Source organism: Cupressus sempervirens, chromosome 11, assembly GCF_028749045.1.
Source record: "Cupressus sempervirens isolate cs-2001-9-10 chromosome 11, ASM2874904v1, whole genome shotgun sequence".
NCBI classification, from domain to species: Eukaryota; Viridiplantae; Streptophyta; class Pinopsida; order Cupressales; family Cupressaceae; genus Cupressus; species Cupressus sempervirens.
The window spans coordinates 377,114,216-377,130,312 of NC_143128.1; the positions used below are offsets into that span (position 1 = coordinate 377,114,216).

At 37.2% G+C, this 16,097-nt stretch overlaps 1 protein-coding gene across 2 annotated transcripts in view; it reads left to right on the plus strand.

The window, feature by feature from the left end:
- Window positions 1-16,097, plus strand: part of ABCB28 (non-intrinsic ABC protein 8) — a 308,160-nt gene that overhangs the window by 195,018 nt on the left and 97,045 nt on the right. For both annotated transcript variants that reach the window (XM_089808594.1, XM_089808595.1), the window contains exons 6-8: window positions 14,404-14,504; window positions 14,739-14,789; window positions 14,941-15,069. In XM_089808594.1, coding sequence (XP_089664720.1) covers window positions 14,404-14,504; window positions 14,739-14,789; window positions 14,941-15,069 — 281 coding nt within the window. The remainder of the gene's footprint in view (window positions 1-14,403; window positions 14,505-14,738; window positions 14,790-14,940; window positions 15,070-16,097) is intronic.

The following is a 16,097-nucleotide window of genomic DNA, read 5'->3' on the forward strand; positions in this document are numbered from 1 at the left end:
CTTACAAAAGAAAAAGTTTTGCAAACACATGATTTCCTAAATAACTTAATTTAACTTATTACTTCGTTGCTTCACTTAGAGCAACCTTATTTACAAAATTTCCTCTATTGAGGATATTTACATCAACATAACATTTAATCCTACTTTGCAACACTTAATTTTGGTTCAGATTGGTAAATATCCCGCACCATCCAGAATTTATGAAACTGTAAAAGGGGATTGCTCTGCTGAGCATTCCAGCTTTGAATCAGCTTGTATCTATATGTTGCCTTGTTAGTAGGAGTCCACCAAACTCTTTTTCTCTTCACCCGCTGAATTGCCTGTTTCAGAGTTTCGTTGTCTCGGGGTATAGAACAGCAAGTGTAGTCATATTTAGTCCTGTTTTTAATGAGGAAAGATGGGGTGTTGAGTCTTCTTTTGGGGTGTTTTACATACTTGCATCCTAAAAAGTCAGTCCAGAATCTTTCAGGCTTGAAAAGGTAGGGTGCCCTAGGTTTAGTGTCGAACCCAACGCTTTGATACCATATGTAACAAACGAATTTTCCTAACCAGTTTTAAACACATAAATAACAAATAACTGACTCTATTTCACATGACAAGGATTTTTGTTATCTAATTATAACTAGAAATAAGTAACTACTTCCTATTTTATTTGTATATTAAATTCGATTGTTGGAATGAAATAATTATTAGAATGCATTGTTAACAGATTTAATCTTTTAACTGATAACATGTTCAACTGGAAGTAAAGTAGCAACTATCTTCTTTATCGACTATTATATTCATTCTAATTGATAACATATTCAGCTGAAAGTAAAGCAACAACTAACTTCTTTATATTCATTCTACTGTTAACATATTCAGCTGAAAGTAAAGTAACAACTATCTAATTATTCATCTATGAATCTATAGGTAAAAGTGCAATAGAAAATCATACAGAATAGTGGAGGAATCCCTTTTTGTCATGTCGTTCAAACCTCAACATTGTTGAGAGGAGAAGCATTGACTTATGCTTAACCTCTCAACCACGGACCATACTTACCCCCACACATTCTAACTCAATAAAACGGCCCTCCCTACCTTGAGATTGGGCTTGGGATGTTTTAATGTCCGGCCATCCAAGCTACCCGGTAGTTTGAGTGTCCCATTAGTTATTCTTAAATAACTGAAGCTTATGAACCGACAAAAAGATCTCATGATTGGCACATATGCTTGAAACTACCTTGGCTAAGGATTTCAAATTGGGTTTGTGTGCCCGATCTCCACCACTCGACTTGACAACAGGTTTCTTTAATTAGGACAAGCATGAGCTATTATATTATTCATTCCATTCCGATTTCTTGATTTTATTTGCAGGTTAGTTTACATCTCTTCACCACATATTGGCTTCTCTACCGGGTGAACTCCTTGGTGTCCTGATGGTTCTGACTTGATTTTGCACCTCTTCACCCATATTATGGCTTCTTTTCCTGGTGAACTCCCTGGTGTGAAAGTAATCTGATTTCAAGCTTGGTAATATAAATGTTATATGTATGGCATTCGTGTGGATTTGTTCAATATTCATTATTATCTCAGTCTTCAATAAACTGCATACTTGATGTAAGCTTAAGACTGTTTGGAAAATTGGTACGATAAACATCTCAGTCATCTACAAAAACATATTGGATTACCTCTATAATCCTTCCTAACTGGCTAGAGGGTTATAGATATAGAATGGGTGAGTAGAATAAAATTATAACAAAAATGGAAGTACGTATGCACAAAGTTTACATTTGGCCAAGTTTTGATAAGATCGATTCCATATCTTATTGTTTCTAAGTATTAAGCTTTGCCATTGCAAACTACACATTTGGTTATTAAGGATTACCAAACAAGAGTATGACCTTTGAGTTGGTTGAAACTTGTTTTTCCTGCAAATTGGAGACTTGATCCTGGCTTCTCTTTCACAACTGTAGATGTATCAGGTTCTCAACGGATGGCTAGTGTGGTATTTGCAAGGATTTGATAGCATAAACAAATGATATTCGGCAGTAGGGAAAGAGTATTCAGTGCAAAGAATTATCATGAAGTAAGTCCAAAACATGAAAGAGAGAGACATGTTTTGTACAGTTCCGACCATGGCTCTTAGAAGTTAAACCAAGACTTCTTGGCTTCCAAAAGTTTTCAAGAAGTCTGTTCAGTTGCTTCAAGAATTTCAATTTGAAAAGAAAAGAATAAAAGTGGGAAGTTAAATAAGAAGAAAATGAAAAGATTAAATCTTTTATATTATAATTATTATAAGCTCTTAAGTACATTCTCGTATGTATACTGATGAGGTGGCATCATTAGATTATTTATTTTTAATTTATTGGTGCCACTTCATTTATATATATATATAAATAAGTTTGCATTTATGAGTTTATAATAATGATTAAATAAAAGAGATTCAAAATTCTTAAAAGGTATGAATTATATTTAGTTCTGATTATTTTAAGTTGTTATTATATTGTTTTTCCTAATAGCTCATGCAGTCCTTTAACGAAACCTAAGGTCAAGTCTTCATTTCCTTTCCAAGGCAGTTTAGGTCATACCTATCGATCCTGATGACTGGGCCATTTTGACCATCCCCTTCCGATGATCTCATTTAGCAATGCTTCCCCTCTCCTCAGTCTTCTTCCTGCAACCACTCAAGCAAAACATTCTCGCCAATACATTAATTCAAAAATATAATATACTTATTAATCATCAGTTTTCAAACATCTATATTAACTAACTCATTTCACATGATCATGAAGGAATACTTCGTTCTCAGTTGGTACAACATATATAATTTAACTAACTTGCTTCACATGACTATGAAAGAAATAATCAAATGTTGCAACATATAGAATTAACTAACTTGTTTCACATGATTAGGAAAGAAATAATCAATCGATACAATGTATATAATTAACTAACTTGTTTCACATGATCAGGAAAAGAAAATAATTCGTTAACCCAACGATCATAATCAAAATTAAAATTAGGGCAAAATTTGGGATGTAACATTGGTTTCCCCTTTTTTCCTTGAATGAGCTGAAAATTATTGTGCAAGAAATTGTTTGGGTGGGATTAATGGCACATTTGTGCAAAGGATGTGCTGAAATGAGGCTTTGAGGTTGGATTTTAGCCACGCATTTGCAACTTCCAACATTGAGCATCAAGTCGACATTGCCATTTTTTTTCTCATTCATTCTATTTAAGATTTTTAATTTTCTTCCTAGACTTATAGTTGTATGCAATTTTAAAAATTACAATTTAAAAAGGTAAAGACCAAGTCTGTGAAGTTTTATATTTTATTTTTTTCCTTGCATTTTTGTTTTATATTTCTTTTTCGATGATATTTTCCTTGCATCTTTGTTATCTTTGTTGGTCACATTTTATATTTAACCCTAAATCTTGGGGGTTAAGACCTAGAGGAAGCATCTAAGAATAATCTCCCTAATGGGGAACATATTCCACAAAATAACGACATGATGAAAGTCTGAAATAGAAGTGGAGGGTAATTACAACACTCTCAATAATGGTGATGTTTGGATGTTTTAGTAACAGATAATATCAGTCTCTCTCTTGTAGACCTATTATCTCATGGGCAATTGAGGTTATTAGAACCAAGAACTCATCTACCTCCCATTTCTATATAATGGCTGCATCAATATAAAAAGAAATCCTTCTGTCATGCCCCCCACCCCATCTTGACACGCGTGGTGACTTCTTGCCTATTAGACATCCCAATAGGCATTAGAGGAGTAAGGGATGATGTGGGTGTTTAAGTTTTGACTTTGGCTTGGTCACCGTGGCTCTAGGTGGTCATGCTTCTCTGTTTGGAAATTTTACCATTCAAAGCTTGCTTTCAACATGTCCTGCCTAGGTGTTTCAATATTTGGCATGCATTCATTTTCTATAAGCTCCTCATGTGGCAGTATCTTTCTCCTACCCTTCGTGCTTTGGCTTCCACTCTTGCTAATGTCTTGGTAACGTCTTCAACAATGGGTGCAATTGGACAAAAGGGAGCGGATGAACTTTGTTGTGATTATGGTGAATTTTGAACACATTTCTTTGCAAGGTAAATAGTTTCAGGAAGGATGAGATTGCTTTCTCTCATCCATGAATGGGATGTAGCCCCTATTCATGCTCATTACATATTCCTGGTCGATGCTTTTGTTTATTCACAGGAGGGTTTATATGCAGGTTGAAAGACAGTGGAAATAGATTGTAGATTATGTTGTGTTCATTGTTGGCATCATATGATTGCCCAGGAGAGAACCCGACTCAACAACCCTCATCAACGATGAAATAAGAAGGTTTTGGTGCTTGTTTTAGCCACAACAAGCAGTCAACCTTCATCACACACTACTAGAATTCCTTGGGCTTGTGTATATGACCTGTAGAATTGACAATGGCTCATCATATCAATCATATGATTTCCTGTGCGTATAACCACACTAGGGACCTCCTCCAAGTATTACACTCCTGATATTTGTATATTCTCATTCTTTCAGAATTTAAGCAGAGACTTGTTGCAATGCAATTTCTTTACCAGTAACAATTTATTTACGTTCAGCATATTGGAAGAGTATGATGACTCTCAAATCAGATAGGCGACTTGGTTATTAGTATTCTTAATGTTCTATTCCTTGTATTACTCTGAACATTTGCATGAATGCATTGAGTTTATATTGGAAAGTATCAGTAGTTCAAATGATGATCTGTTGTGACAATTGAGTCTTGGTACATGAGAATCATTTTTAAACTGGGAGTCCTTCAGGATTACATAATAGATTAGGCAAAGATCATCACAGTGGTATCAGAGCAGGGAACCTACTACCTAGTGGGCTTTCATTTTGAATGCATTTGTACGATAGAGAACCCCATTAAATTTGGAGAACCAACAAATTCCAGAAGGTAAAATAATGTCAAAGATTACTACAGTGCATTTAATGGCTGAAAGGGTACCAAATACAACTGAGGAAGTAGATAGGGAAGCCAAGGAAATCTTGAGGGCTCTTAGAGATAGTCATAATCATGTTGCTAATGTTCTATAGCAACTTACGCAAGCTATAAAACAGATGAATGTTGGGCCTAGACCCCAAAGCCATCACAGTGAGAGTGGTAGTGCAACTGGATCACCATGTGGCATAAGAGCACCCATTCGAACCACAGATAGGCCTTTAATGCCAGTTTTTGATGAACAATATGATGAGACTGAGGTTCTTAACACTGGAGTTGTCGGAAACATTCTTGATGATGTCATGACTACTAAATGGGATTTGTTTCTAGACAATGTTAAGGAAGTTTTAGGCTTTGTTCAATATATGAACTGATGAGGGAAATTAGTGAAAGTCAGACAGGATATGAGGCCAAGGGCCGCAAATTGGGATTTAAAACATGTTATTAACAAGCTTTCCTTACTAGTATTTGATGGGAACGGAAAAACTACAGCAAGGCATGTATACAAAAACTAGACACCTTTCTCACACTTAAGCCCATGTATGAAACTGATGCATCAAGCTTGCTACGATGCATTTGGATGGACCAACTTATGGTTGGTGGCACCAAGGTTTAGTCACTCAAGATCATGGCATGATTAATTCGTGTGAGGAGTTTAGTAATAAATTGATAAGCGGGTTCAACAAGAAAGACAAAGAAGTTTACTACAGAGAGTTAGCTCAACTCAAGCATAGTGAAGCTTTGGATACGTATACTGATGAATTTCTAAGGATATCTATCATGGTTCTGGATATGACAAAAAACAAGAAGGTAATGTTGTTCGTTGAAGGGTTGAGTGAGAGGTTCAAGGGACTTGTCAAAGTGTTGAAACCAAGTACCTTACAAGATGCAATCAAGATGACACTTGATTTGAATAGCTCATCTTTAGCAGTTTAGCTCCCCAAAAAGCCTTTCAAGGGACCTAAGACCAATTTGAAATGTTCAAATAAGAATAAGAATAATTCACCTAAGACTGATTTTGAGTCTAGAAATGAGCTAAGGGGGAATTTATGTTTTACATGCAAGGAACCTTGCTCACCGGATCATAGATACCCTAGGAAAGGCAAGATTCATTATATTGAAGTAGTTTCAAATGATGAAAATGATGGTAACAAGACTGATGACAGCGATGTGGATAGTGTTCATGATCAGCCCTAGTTGGAGAAGTTGGAGAAATAGGTTTTAGATCAACCACCTACAGTTGCTACCCCCTCAAGAGTCCCTACAGGTGGTCTCATTTAACTTAAGGGAGTGGTTAGAGGGCAACAAATGATTTGTTTGGTGGATACAAGGGCCACACATAACTTCATTAGCACTTCTATAAAAACAATAAGGAAGTTACATGTGGATGCCATTCCACACTTTGATGTTAAGGTTGCTAGTGGAGATCTTCTTGATTGTTTAGGGACAGTTTCTCAGCTTGAGGTTTAGCTAGGTAGTTGCACTCTCACAATAGATTTCTATGTGATTGAGTTAGGTGGGATAGATGCCATTTTAGGTCTATAGTGGCTTCAGACTCTTGGTAGATAGACTATCGATCGTGATAAGAAATAGATTGAGTTTATAAGAAAAGATCAACATGTCATTCTCAGAACTATGATTGATAGGTGTCCCATGATCATTTCAACCCATAGGATGGAATCCATTTTGAGACATGAGGATACAGAGTAGGCAAAGCATTGTTTTATCTCCACTAAGTCTGTTTCAAACTTAGGATAGAAACACCATATACATATTCAATCAATGTTAGACAAGCACAAAGTAGTCTTTGGTGATATGTAAAAACCCCAATTGGCTCCGCACTTGAATATTGATACACAGTTTATTGACTTTCCAATAATAATAGTTTTCTAAGTTTTAGAATGTTTTCCATGCAGATATAAAGTAACAAATTCATGAAATTTGAAATGGTAACATTAAAATCAGACAATAACTGGACAATTTTCCTTAACACTTTATTTTGAGAAATCATATGTCAGAATTACATAATAAAAAATGGCACTTGACCTGCAAATTCAATTTATCAAACCGTGACTCCAAATGCCTCCTTAGTATTCACTGCTCCTTATCTGCTTACGGGACTGCTGATTGCAGACTGTTGCAGACCTGTCATTTCTCCTAATATCCTTTTGTCATTGGCACCTTCATTGCGAACTGCTGGTAACCAAACTAAGTCACTTCCTGCAGTTGTGACTTCATCCCCCACAACACTCCAATAGCAGGCATCTCCATTATGCAATCCATGTCCTTACCCACAGCTGCAGTCTGGTCACACATGGCCAACATCAAATGCAGGCCAGGTTATATGTCATGCTAGCTTCACACAACTGCCACAATTTGAAACGCAGAGGTGAAGTGATGTGTGGGATCTTTACTGATGTCGTCCCTCCACTTCCAAAAATCTGCCACATCTACCAGCATTAGATAATTCGCATGCTGCAATATCAATTCAATTCATCAATATGCAATCTACTGGCTCCCCCAAGAAATTCGATACATTGCAGACTTTATTCTTCCTACCAATCTCCAGTGACAGCAAGAACAGTAGGAGATTCTTGCAATTCGTTATAACACAACAATGTATTGCAATATTTCTCAAAAAAATCCTCAAAGAATTTCTTAGAACCCTTAGCTGGAAAATCAATAAGAAATATATTTTCCAAAGTATTTTTCTTAGCTACAGGAATACAATAGGAGAATGTTGGCCAATTGTATGTGGCAGCACAATTGCCAAGAACTTCTTAGTCGAGACTCTTATACTTCAGCAAGGGCTCAGAAGTTAGAAACAGGAAAAAGTCACAAAGGCATAAAAACTAAATATAAAATTCAAGTGTGCCTTTCCCAATGAATGAGCTCTTATTTATAAGCTTTTTGTTGGCCAAAGTTTCCTTAAAACTCCACTTCAAAAATCGTGGAAGTTTCTAAAAAGAACTCAACACTAGAAACTTTCCAACTTGCTTTTTAGAAATATCTATTAAAGTAATTATTATAATAATATAAACATTATTATAATAATGCAACTCAATGAATAATAAATAAATAAGAACTCATGCAATTCTTAACCTGATTAATTGTAGGTGACGACTAACTGTCATGCCACAGACTGCACTGCTGAAAATAGCAACTACTAAAAATAGACTTATTAAAAATAGTAAATTCATAACTAAGAGCCCCAAAATGCCCCGTCAACCCATGAGAGTCACTATGATGAGCTAACTCTATCAACTATAGAGATTGGCCAAAATCGGGGACATTACAGTTCTCCCTTCCTAAGATTGCTTGTCCCCAACCAATCCCGAAGAAAAATGAACACCCAATCCACTTGGATCCCAAAGGTAGAACTGTGTACCATCCCTGCTGTGTACAAGCAACTCTTGTAGCACCAACACCCAAATAACGGACATCAACATCACAAGCATTTGAAAATTGACTCGAGGTACTAATGAAGGCAACAACCCATTAGAACTCAACGCAATTGAAATACCAACTCTGTCCACACCTGAGATCCCATTAAACTGATAATCACACCCAACTACACTGTGCAGATGGTAACAACCATAGATACTTGAATCACTAACACCAACTCCAACCTCTGCCAAAATGTTTGTGGTGTGTAGACACTGCAAGCAGTTGTCAATCTCATCTGCAAAAGATGGTGCTAACCCATCCCATAATGGATGGTATGAAATAGGAACCAACCCACACTGACGTGAAACCAAGTCCTCTACCTGTGGGTCAAAAGAAAAATGATGAGCACTTCTCACAGTGTAATGTTAATAAAAACACCCAATCTCTGTCAAGGGCTCATCAGTGTCAGCCTGCGAATCAGAAGATGGCTCCAATCTTTGACTTTGAACCACTGGTCGGGCAAGATCCTGGGCAATCCTCTCAACAAACCCAACCTCGAAATCCTTGTGGGCAAACATAATAAATAGAGTCTCTACAATCTTTCCCACCAACCTTCGAATGGCATGAAGGCCTCAAATGAGAGTACCCTTAGACACTTTGTATGAATCCTCCTACACATCCGAACTCTCCAAAAGATACTCCATGAAAGACTTTGTGCAGTAGAAATTATATGTGGAAGCATTAACCTGCTCCCTTGCGACCCACAGCTGATCTCTCTGAAAATGTGGCATTGCCAACTGTCCAATGCTATCAATTGTATGAGAAGAAGAAATAGATTCGCTCCATCAGAAGGAAGGAAATCAGCATGAGAGTCCAACTCCCCTGATACTCTCATCTTATCCGTACCTATTGCACCCATATCATGGAGGGATGTGTCGGTCACATCATGACGTCCATCATCCCCAACTGTAGAAGCAAACTCACCACCAACCACAATATGCAACTGAATTGGATCTGGGGTTGGTGTGGTCCGAACATGCTCCAACTTTAGGGTCACCTCATCCAATCGTGACTGTGACTCTTGAAGAGCCAACTGAGTACACTGAAATACCACCTCCCCTTTCCCTAACAATGTCTCATAATCGGTGCTACCCCACTCCAGAATGTAATCCCTATCAGCAACTAACTGAGAGTAACTATGCTTCAAGATCCTAACAGCCTCTCGAAGCGTATGAACCTCTGCTAGGGAAAGACTACTATCACTGTGCTCATCTAACACAGGAGCACCCAAACCAGATGTAGATAGCATCTGACGAATAACATCATAATGCTCAAGAGCTGAAGAAATGTTACTATCACTCACCTTCAGCTGACAAGTCACATGATGCCTCTGTAACCCCTGCCTCCTATGCAAGCTCTTTGTCTCACTAACTACACTGTGATAGGAGACCGAATAAGAGCTACCCACCACAAGATCACTCACTGCATGTGTCCTATCGACCTTGCACAACTCTGCATCTGAGATACAACTGCTATGTACCTCAATCAACTCCTCATTTGAAGAAATGGAAGCCCTCACATTATCAATATCCCCACATGTCTCAGCTTCCATCTCAAAGGATAGGTTTTGTAAAATTGATCCTGGGACCCATCCAAAACCTCCTCAGAGTCATCAGTTGATACCTGGCAAGGCATATCATACCCGGTGCAACTCTTAGCATCATCAAATGTATCATCAGATGTGTCCATACTATTTGCATCCACATCTCCTAGTAAAGCCTCAACTGTTGACACTTGACTCTGCACACATGACTCAACATCAACCTGCGAATAAATAATGCTAGAGCATGAACCCACATCTGCTAACTCCGTTGTATCACCCAAATCACCAACATTATAGCTGGGTGACTCCATACATGTATCGGTCCCGCCTAAGGAAGCAACTACCTTCTGCACTGGAGCAACACTACGATAGCTAGCATATAAGTCTCCAATAACAACTCCCTCCTCGAGAGAGTCTGAACAGTCAGTGACAACTACATCATCAACTGCCTTTAAACTAATTGTAGTGACTACTCTGGGAGCCTCAACCCGCTAAAGCTCAATGTTGCTATCCATCATGGGCACATCCACATGTCCCTGTGAAACTAGTCCATCATTAATACTGTGGATAGGACTAGAAGGTGCGATACTAAATGAGGGAACATCAGCATTATGGACACCTATCGGGGAAAACTCAAGCTTCCTTCCCTGCAACCTCGATGTCGGCCTTCTAAAGGGGGAAACCATATACCTTGCTGTCCTCTCAACTGTCGTTGGATTTAACAAGCTCTCCGCCAACCTCTGTTGATGAAGCTTCAGTTTCTCTAAACTCTCATGCAAGGCATTCATTTTTACACTAACTTCCTCATTACTCTGACTTCTAGAATTGCCAGTCCTATGTCTGTCCATAGCTAGAGAAAATAAAGTGTTGGTCACTCTAGGAATCAGATATGAAAATCTTCAAAGTCAACACCAAAGAAAATAAAGACTAAGCCCAATTCATACAGGCTGGTAGGAAACCGCTCTGATACCACTGTAAAAACTCCAATTGGCTCCTCACTTGAATATTGAAGTACAGTTTATTGACTTTCCAATAATAATATTGGCTAGTGTTTAGAATGTTTTCCATGCAGATTTAAACTGGCAAATTCAAGAAATTTGAAATGGAGATTAAAATTAGATAATAACTGGACAATTTTCCTTAGCACTTTATGTTGGGAAATCATATGTCAGAATTACATAATAAAAAATGGCACCTAAACTGCAAATTCAATTTATCAAACCATGACTCCAAATGCCTCCTCATTATTCATTGCTTCTTATTTGCTTATGGGATTGCTGATTGCAAACTATTGCAAACCTGTCATTCCTCCCAATATCTATTTGTTGTTGGCACCTTCATTGCAAACTGCTGGTAACCAAGCTAAATCACTTCCTGCAGTTGTGATTTCGTGCCCCACAACACTCTAACAACAAACATCTCCATTATGCAATCCATGTCCTTACCCACAGCTACAGTCTGGTCATTCACGTGGCCAACATCAAACGTAGGCTAGGTTATATGTCACACTAGCTTCACATAGCTGCCACAGTTTGAAACGCAGAGGTGAAGTGACGTGTGGGCTCTTTACTAATGTCGTCCTTCCACTTCTAGAAATCTGCCACATCTAGCAGCATGGAATAATTCGCATGCTGCAATATCAATTCAGTTCACCAATATGCAATCAATTGGCTTCCCCAAGAAATTCAATACATTGTAGACTTTATTCTTCTTACCAATCTCTAGTCACAGCAAGAATAGTAGGAGATTCTTGCAATTCGTTATACCATAGCAACGTATTGCAATATTTCTCAAAACAATCCTCAGAGAACTTCTCAAAACCCTTAGCCAGAAAATTAGTAAGAAATATATTTTCTAGACTATTCTCCTTGGCTACACGAATATAGTAGGAGAATGTTGGCCAATTATATACTTCAACACAATTGCCAAGAACTTTTTAGTATAGACCCTTATAGTTCAGCAAGGGCTCACAAGTCAGAAATAGGAAAAAGCCACAAAGGCACAAAAAATAAATATAAAATTCAAGTGTGCCTTTCCCAATGAATGATCTCTTATTTATAAGCTTTTCGTTGGCCAAAGTTTCCTTAAAACTTCACTTCAGAAATCGTGGAAGTTTCCCAAAAGAATTCAACACTAGAAACTTTCCAACTTGCTTTTAGAAATATCTTTTAAAGTCATTATTATAATAATATAAACATTATTATAATAATGCAACTCAATGAATAATAAATAAATAAGAGCTCATGCAATTCTTAACCTGATTAACCGTAGGTGATGACCAACTGCCAAGCCACCGACTGCACTGCCAAAAATAACAGCTACTAAAAATAGTAAATCTATAATTGAGACCCACAAAATGCCCCGTTAGCTCACGAGGGTCGCTATGATGAGCTAACTCTATCAACTGCAGAGACTGGCCAAAATGGGGGACATTACATGATATCCCTCTTGTTATGCCTCCTGACCGTGGATTTGAGCATGTGATAGAGTTGGAAGAGGGTGCGAAGCCAGTCATTACGACACCTTTTCGTCACCTTTTCGTCACCCAAGACACTATAAGGAGTAGATAGAGAGGACCATTCAAGAGTTACTTGACATGGGGCATATATGGCCAAGTTCTAGTCCGTTTGCTTCATCCACAATTTTGGTCAAGAAAAAAGATGGAACTCTATGGATGCGTATTGACTACCAATCATTCAATAAGAGGACAATTAATAACAAGCATCCCATGCCTCGTAGTGATGAGTTGTTAGATGAATTGCATGGGGCTGTCTACTTCTCTAAGATTGATCTTCGTTTTGGTTACCATTAGATTAAGGTCCCTGTAGAGGATGTGCATAAGACAACATTTTGATGCCACTATGGCCACTATGAGTTTTTGGTGATGCCTTTTGGACTCACCAATGCACCTGCTACATTCTAGTCATGCATGAATCATATATTTGTTAAACAGTTGTGTAAGTTTGTTATGTTCTTCTTCAATGACATCTTGATTTTCAGCAGGACATGGGAGGAATGCTTGTTACATTGGATGAGGTTTAGGGATCGTGGAGCAGCGCTCACTATTTGCTAAAGAATCCAAATGTGAGTTTGGGTTAACAAACATCTTGTACTTGGGACATGTAATTGGAGCTAATGGGGTGAAGGTTCATTGAGAAAAGATCCAAGCTATCCTAGATTGGCCACCTGCAAAGAATGTATCAAACTTGAGGGGATTTTTGGGCTTGTGTTCTTGCTATAGGAGGTTTGTGAAGGGATTTTCACAACTTGCAGCACCACTTACTGATCTTATGAAAGCGGGGGCTTTTAAGTGGTCTACAGATTTGGAGGTGATAATTGATAAGGTCAAGAGGGTGATGAGAACATGCCCAGTGCTAGCACTACTAGATTTCACTAGACCATTCATCTTGGAGTGTTACGCTTTAGGTGACGGTATTGGTGCTGTACTTATGCATGACATAAATCCTATTGCATATGAGAGTAGGAAATTAGACTAAATTGGGACCATAGGTCCCAAACAAATAGGTGATGCAGGATTACAAGGTACACCCAATTTCGAGGTTGGGGCAAAATACCAAGGCCATAAATGGTAACATAAGGCCTAGGTGATGAAATGAATTATTGGATTGGAGGGAGGAAAAATAGAAGAGCATGCTTAGAAATAAGGGTTAACCTCAATCTTGAACAAGATTGAAATAATAAAGGACCCATATTTGTATTTAAATGTCCATTAAGTGTCATATGAGGTCCTATTATAGAATATGCACTTCGGTAAGCACTAAATAAATCCTGAAATTGTACACTTATTAACTGCATACAATTGAGGATGGTACATTTTGAAAATTGTGAAGAAGTTTTTCAGCAAGGTGAATTCCCTCTATGATTAGGGGATTTAAGATTTGATAAAATAAAATTTGCTTTTGATTTTTAAGTGAAGATTGCTACTTTGTGGAAGAATTTCTACTCTTGCCTCAAAGAGCATAGTTTCACATTGTGATATTACTATCAGGATTCAACTGTGAAGTTTTTGGGTCAAACTCATTGATCCATGTTCTTAGTTTGAGGTATGACCTGGCTTAGAATCTTGATGTGACGTTATTCTTGTTTTTAAGTTCTAACATAAACAAAGTTCTTCAAAACATTATAAAGTTAATAACTGTTTCCTTGACTAAGTTTAGTACAGAAAATACTCTAAGAAATTTGGATTATATAACTCACTAACATGTAGGGATTCCGTCATCTCAAGGATGCTTATGCTCCATGCAAATGGAGTCAAATGTGCGATATGGATAATGCCCTTTTGTTTGTTCAACTTTTTTCATTAACATTCCGGCAATCCTTGTTCTTTAATTTGATAATTTTTGTTGTAATAAATAAGATGTGATTTATTTGTAGGTTCTTTAACTTCTATGTGTGACTTTTCTTGTACCGATTGCCTTGAGCAGCTCTGTACAAACGGACCACAATACCTATCTTCAAAGCACATGGGCAGACTCAAGCTCGCATTGCTGATTGTGCAGCCGAAACTTTTTCTGCAATTCGCACAGTAAGTCATTATACCCAGGAGTGCAAACTGTTTTGTTTCTGATATTAGTCGCTAGCTGTAATTATCCAATTATTTCCATTTACATGTGTACTTCAGTGCCCGAGAAAATGAGTTCCTTATTTATCTGTGTTCTCAGAGATACAACCGTAGAGGGTGTTGGAATAAGTTCACATGCTATTACATTTAGAAAAAGAAATAATTTTCCTGCCATTCAATACAGTTGAATTTGTTCAGGTTAGATCCTTTGGGGGAGAAATGAAACAAATCTCGATGTTTGCAGAGCAGGTATTATGCTGAACATGTAGAAATATTGTTGAATTTGAGATTTTATTTGTAACTTGATTCAATCTTATTATGTGTATTATGAACTGCATGGACGTAAGCAATATGTTTATGGAATAACCCCGGAACTATGTGCTTTTATGAAGCATGGCAGGTTTTTGCTTATCAAAGGAGTGGATTGAAATTGGGATGGCTGAAGTCTACTAACGAATCACTTACTAGAGTCATGGTTTACATATCGTTAATGGCTCTGTACAGTATTGGTGGACGGAAAGTGAAAATGGTATGAAAATTCTGCTTTTGATCAAGTGTAAAATGTACTTCAAAGAATTGACCACGGTCATAATATCTGAAGCATACAAAATATTTATTCTACTTGTGATATTGCTCTCAGGATTTAACTGTGTAGTTTTAAAGTCAAACTCATTGACCCATGTTTCATGTTGGTGGTTCACAAGTACACGTGAACCCATCTCTCATGAGAATGAATGGAACGAGTGCTAAGTGTTCCATTCATTCTCATGAGAGATGGGCTTGTGTGAACGACTACTCATGAAACATGGGTCAACGAGTTTGACTTAAAAACTACACAGTTAAATCCTGATAGCAATATCACAATTTGACTTGTGGAAACTATCTCCTACTTATCAACTTATTCTATTGTTTCATTCGAATTCTTGGCATCAAAGAGTGCACTGAAGCACTAATAGAATTATTTTGCATCCGAAAAATACTTATGCATTTCTAAAGATTAGATAACAAAATGAAGAAAATGATTTTTTGAGACACTAAAAATAGCATATAGTGTTAAAGCATTGTTGTTGTTCTTTCAAAATACTTGCAATTGAAATTCAGGTGAAACAAGTGTACTCCATCAAAGGAATAAGAATGCAAACTGTCTTTTGTTTATGTTTGGTTGAAACTCAAATGCTAAGGATTATTAACTAAAAGTGAAATTGTCAATACCATTTCTAAATATAAAAAATGATTATCACTCTTTCTTTCCAAGTAAACAATAGCTATTATGAGTTTTTTTCATTAAAATCAAAAATCATGATATTCTTTTGTTATAGGAAAAGGATCAAAGAAATCAAGTATTTTCACCTTAATATTTGTGTGCTTTGTGTGTCCTCTTGCCTTATGATTACTTATCTATATGCATGAGTGAAAGTTCATAAAGAAATATTTAGTCATGGAAAAAAATCATCATGGCGACGTGTTAAGTATTGAATAAAGGGGGACCAAGTTAGGGTTTAGATCAAAATATCATCATGAAAACTTACCAAGGCCTTACTCAAGCGTAGGATAAAT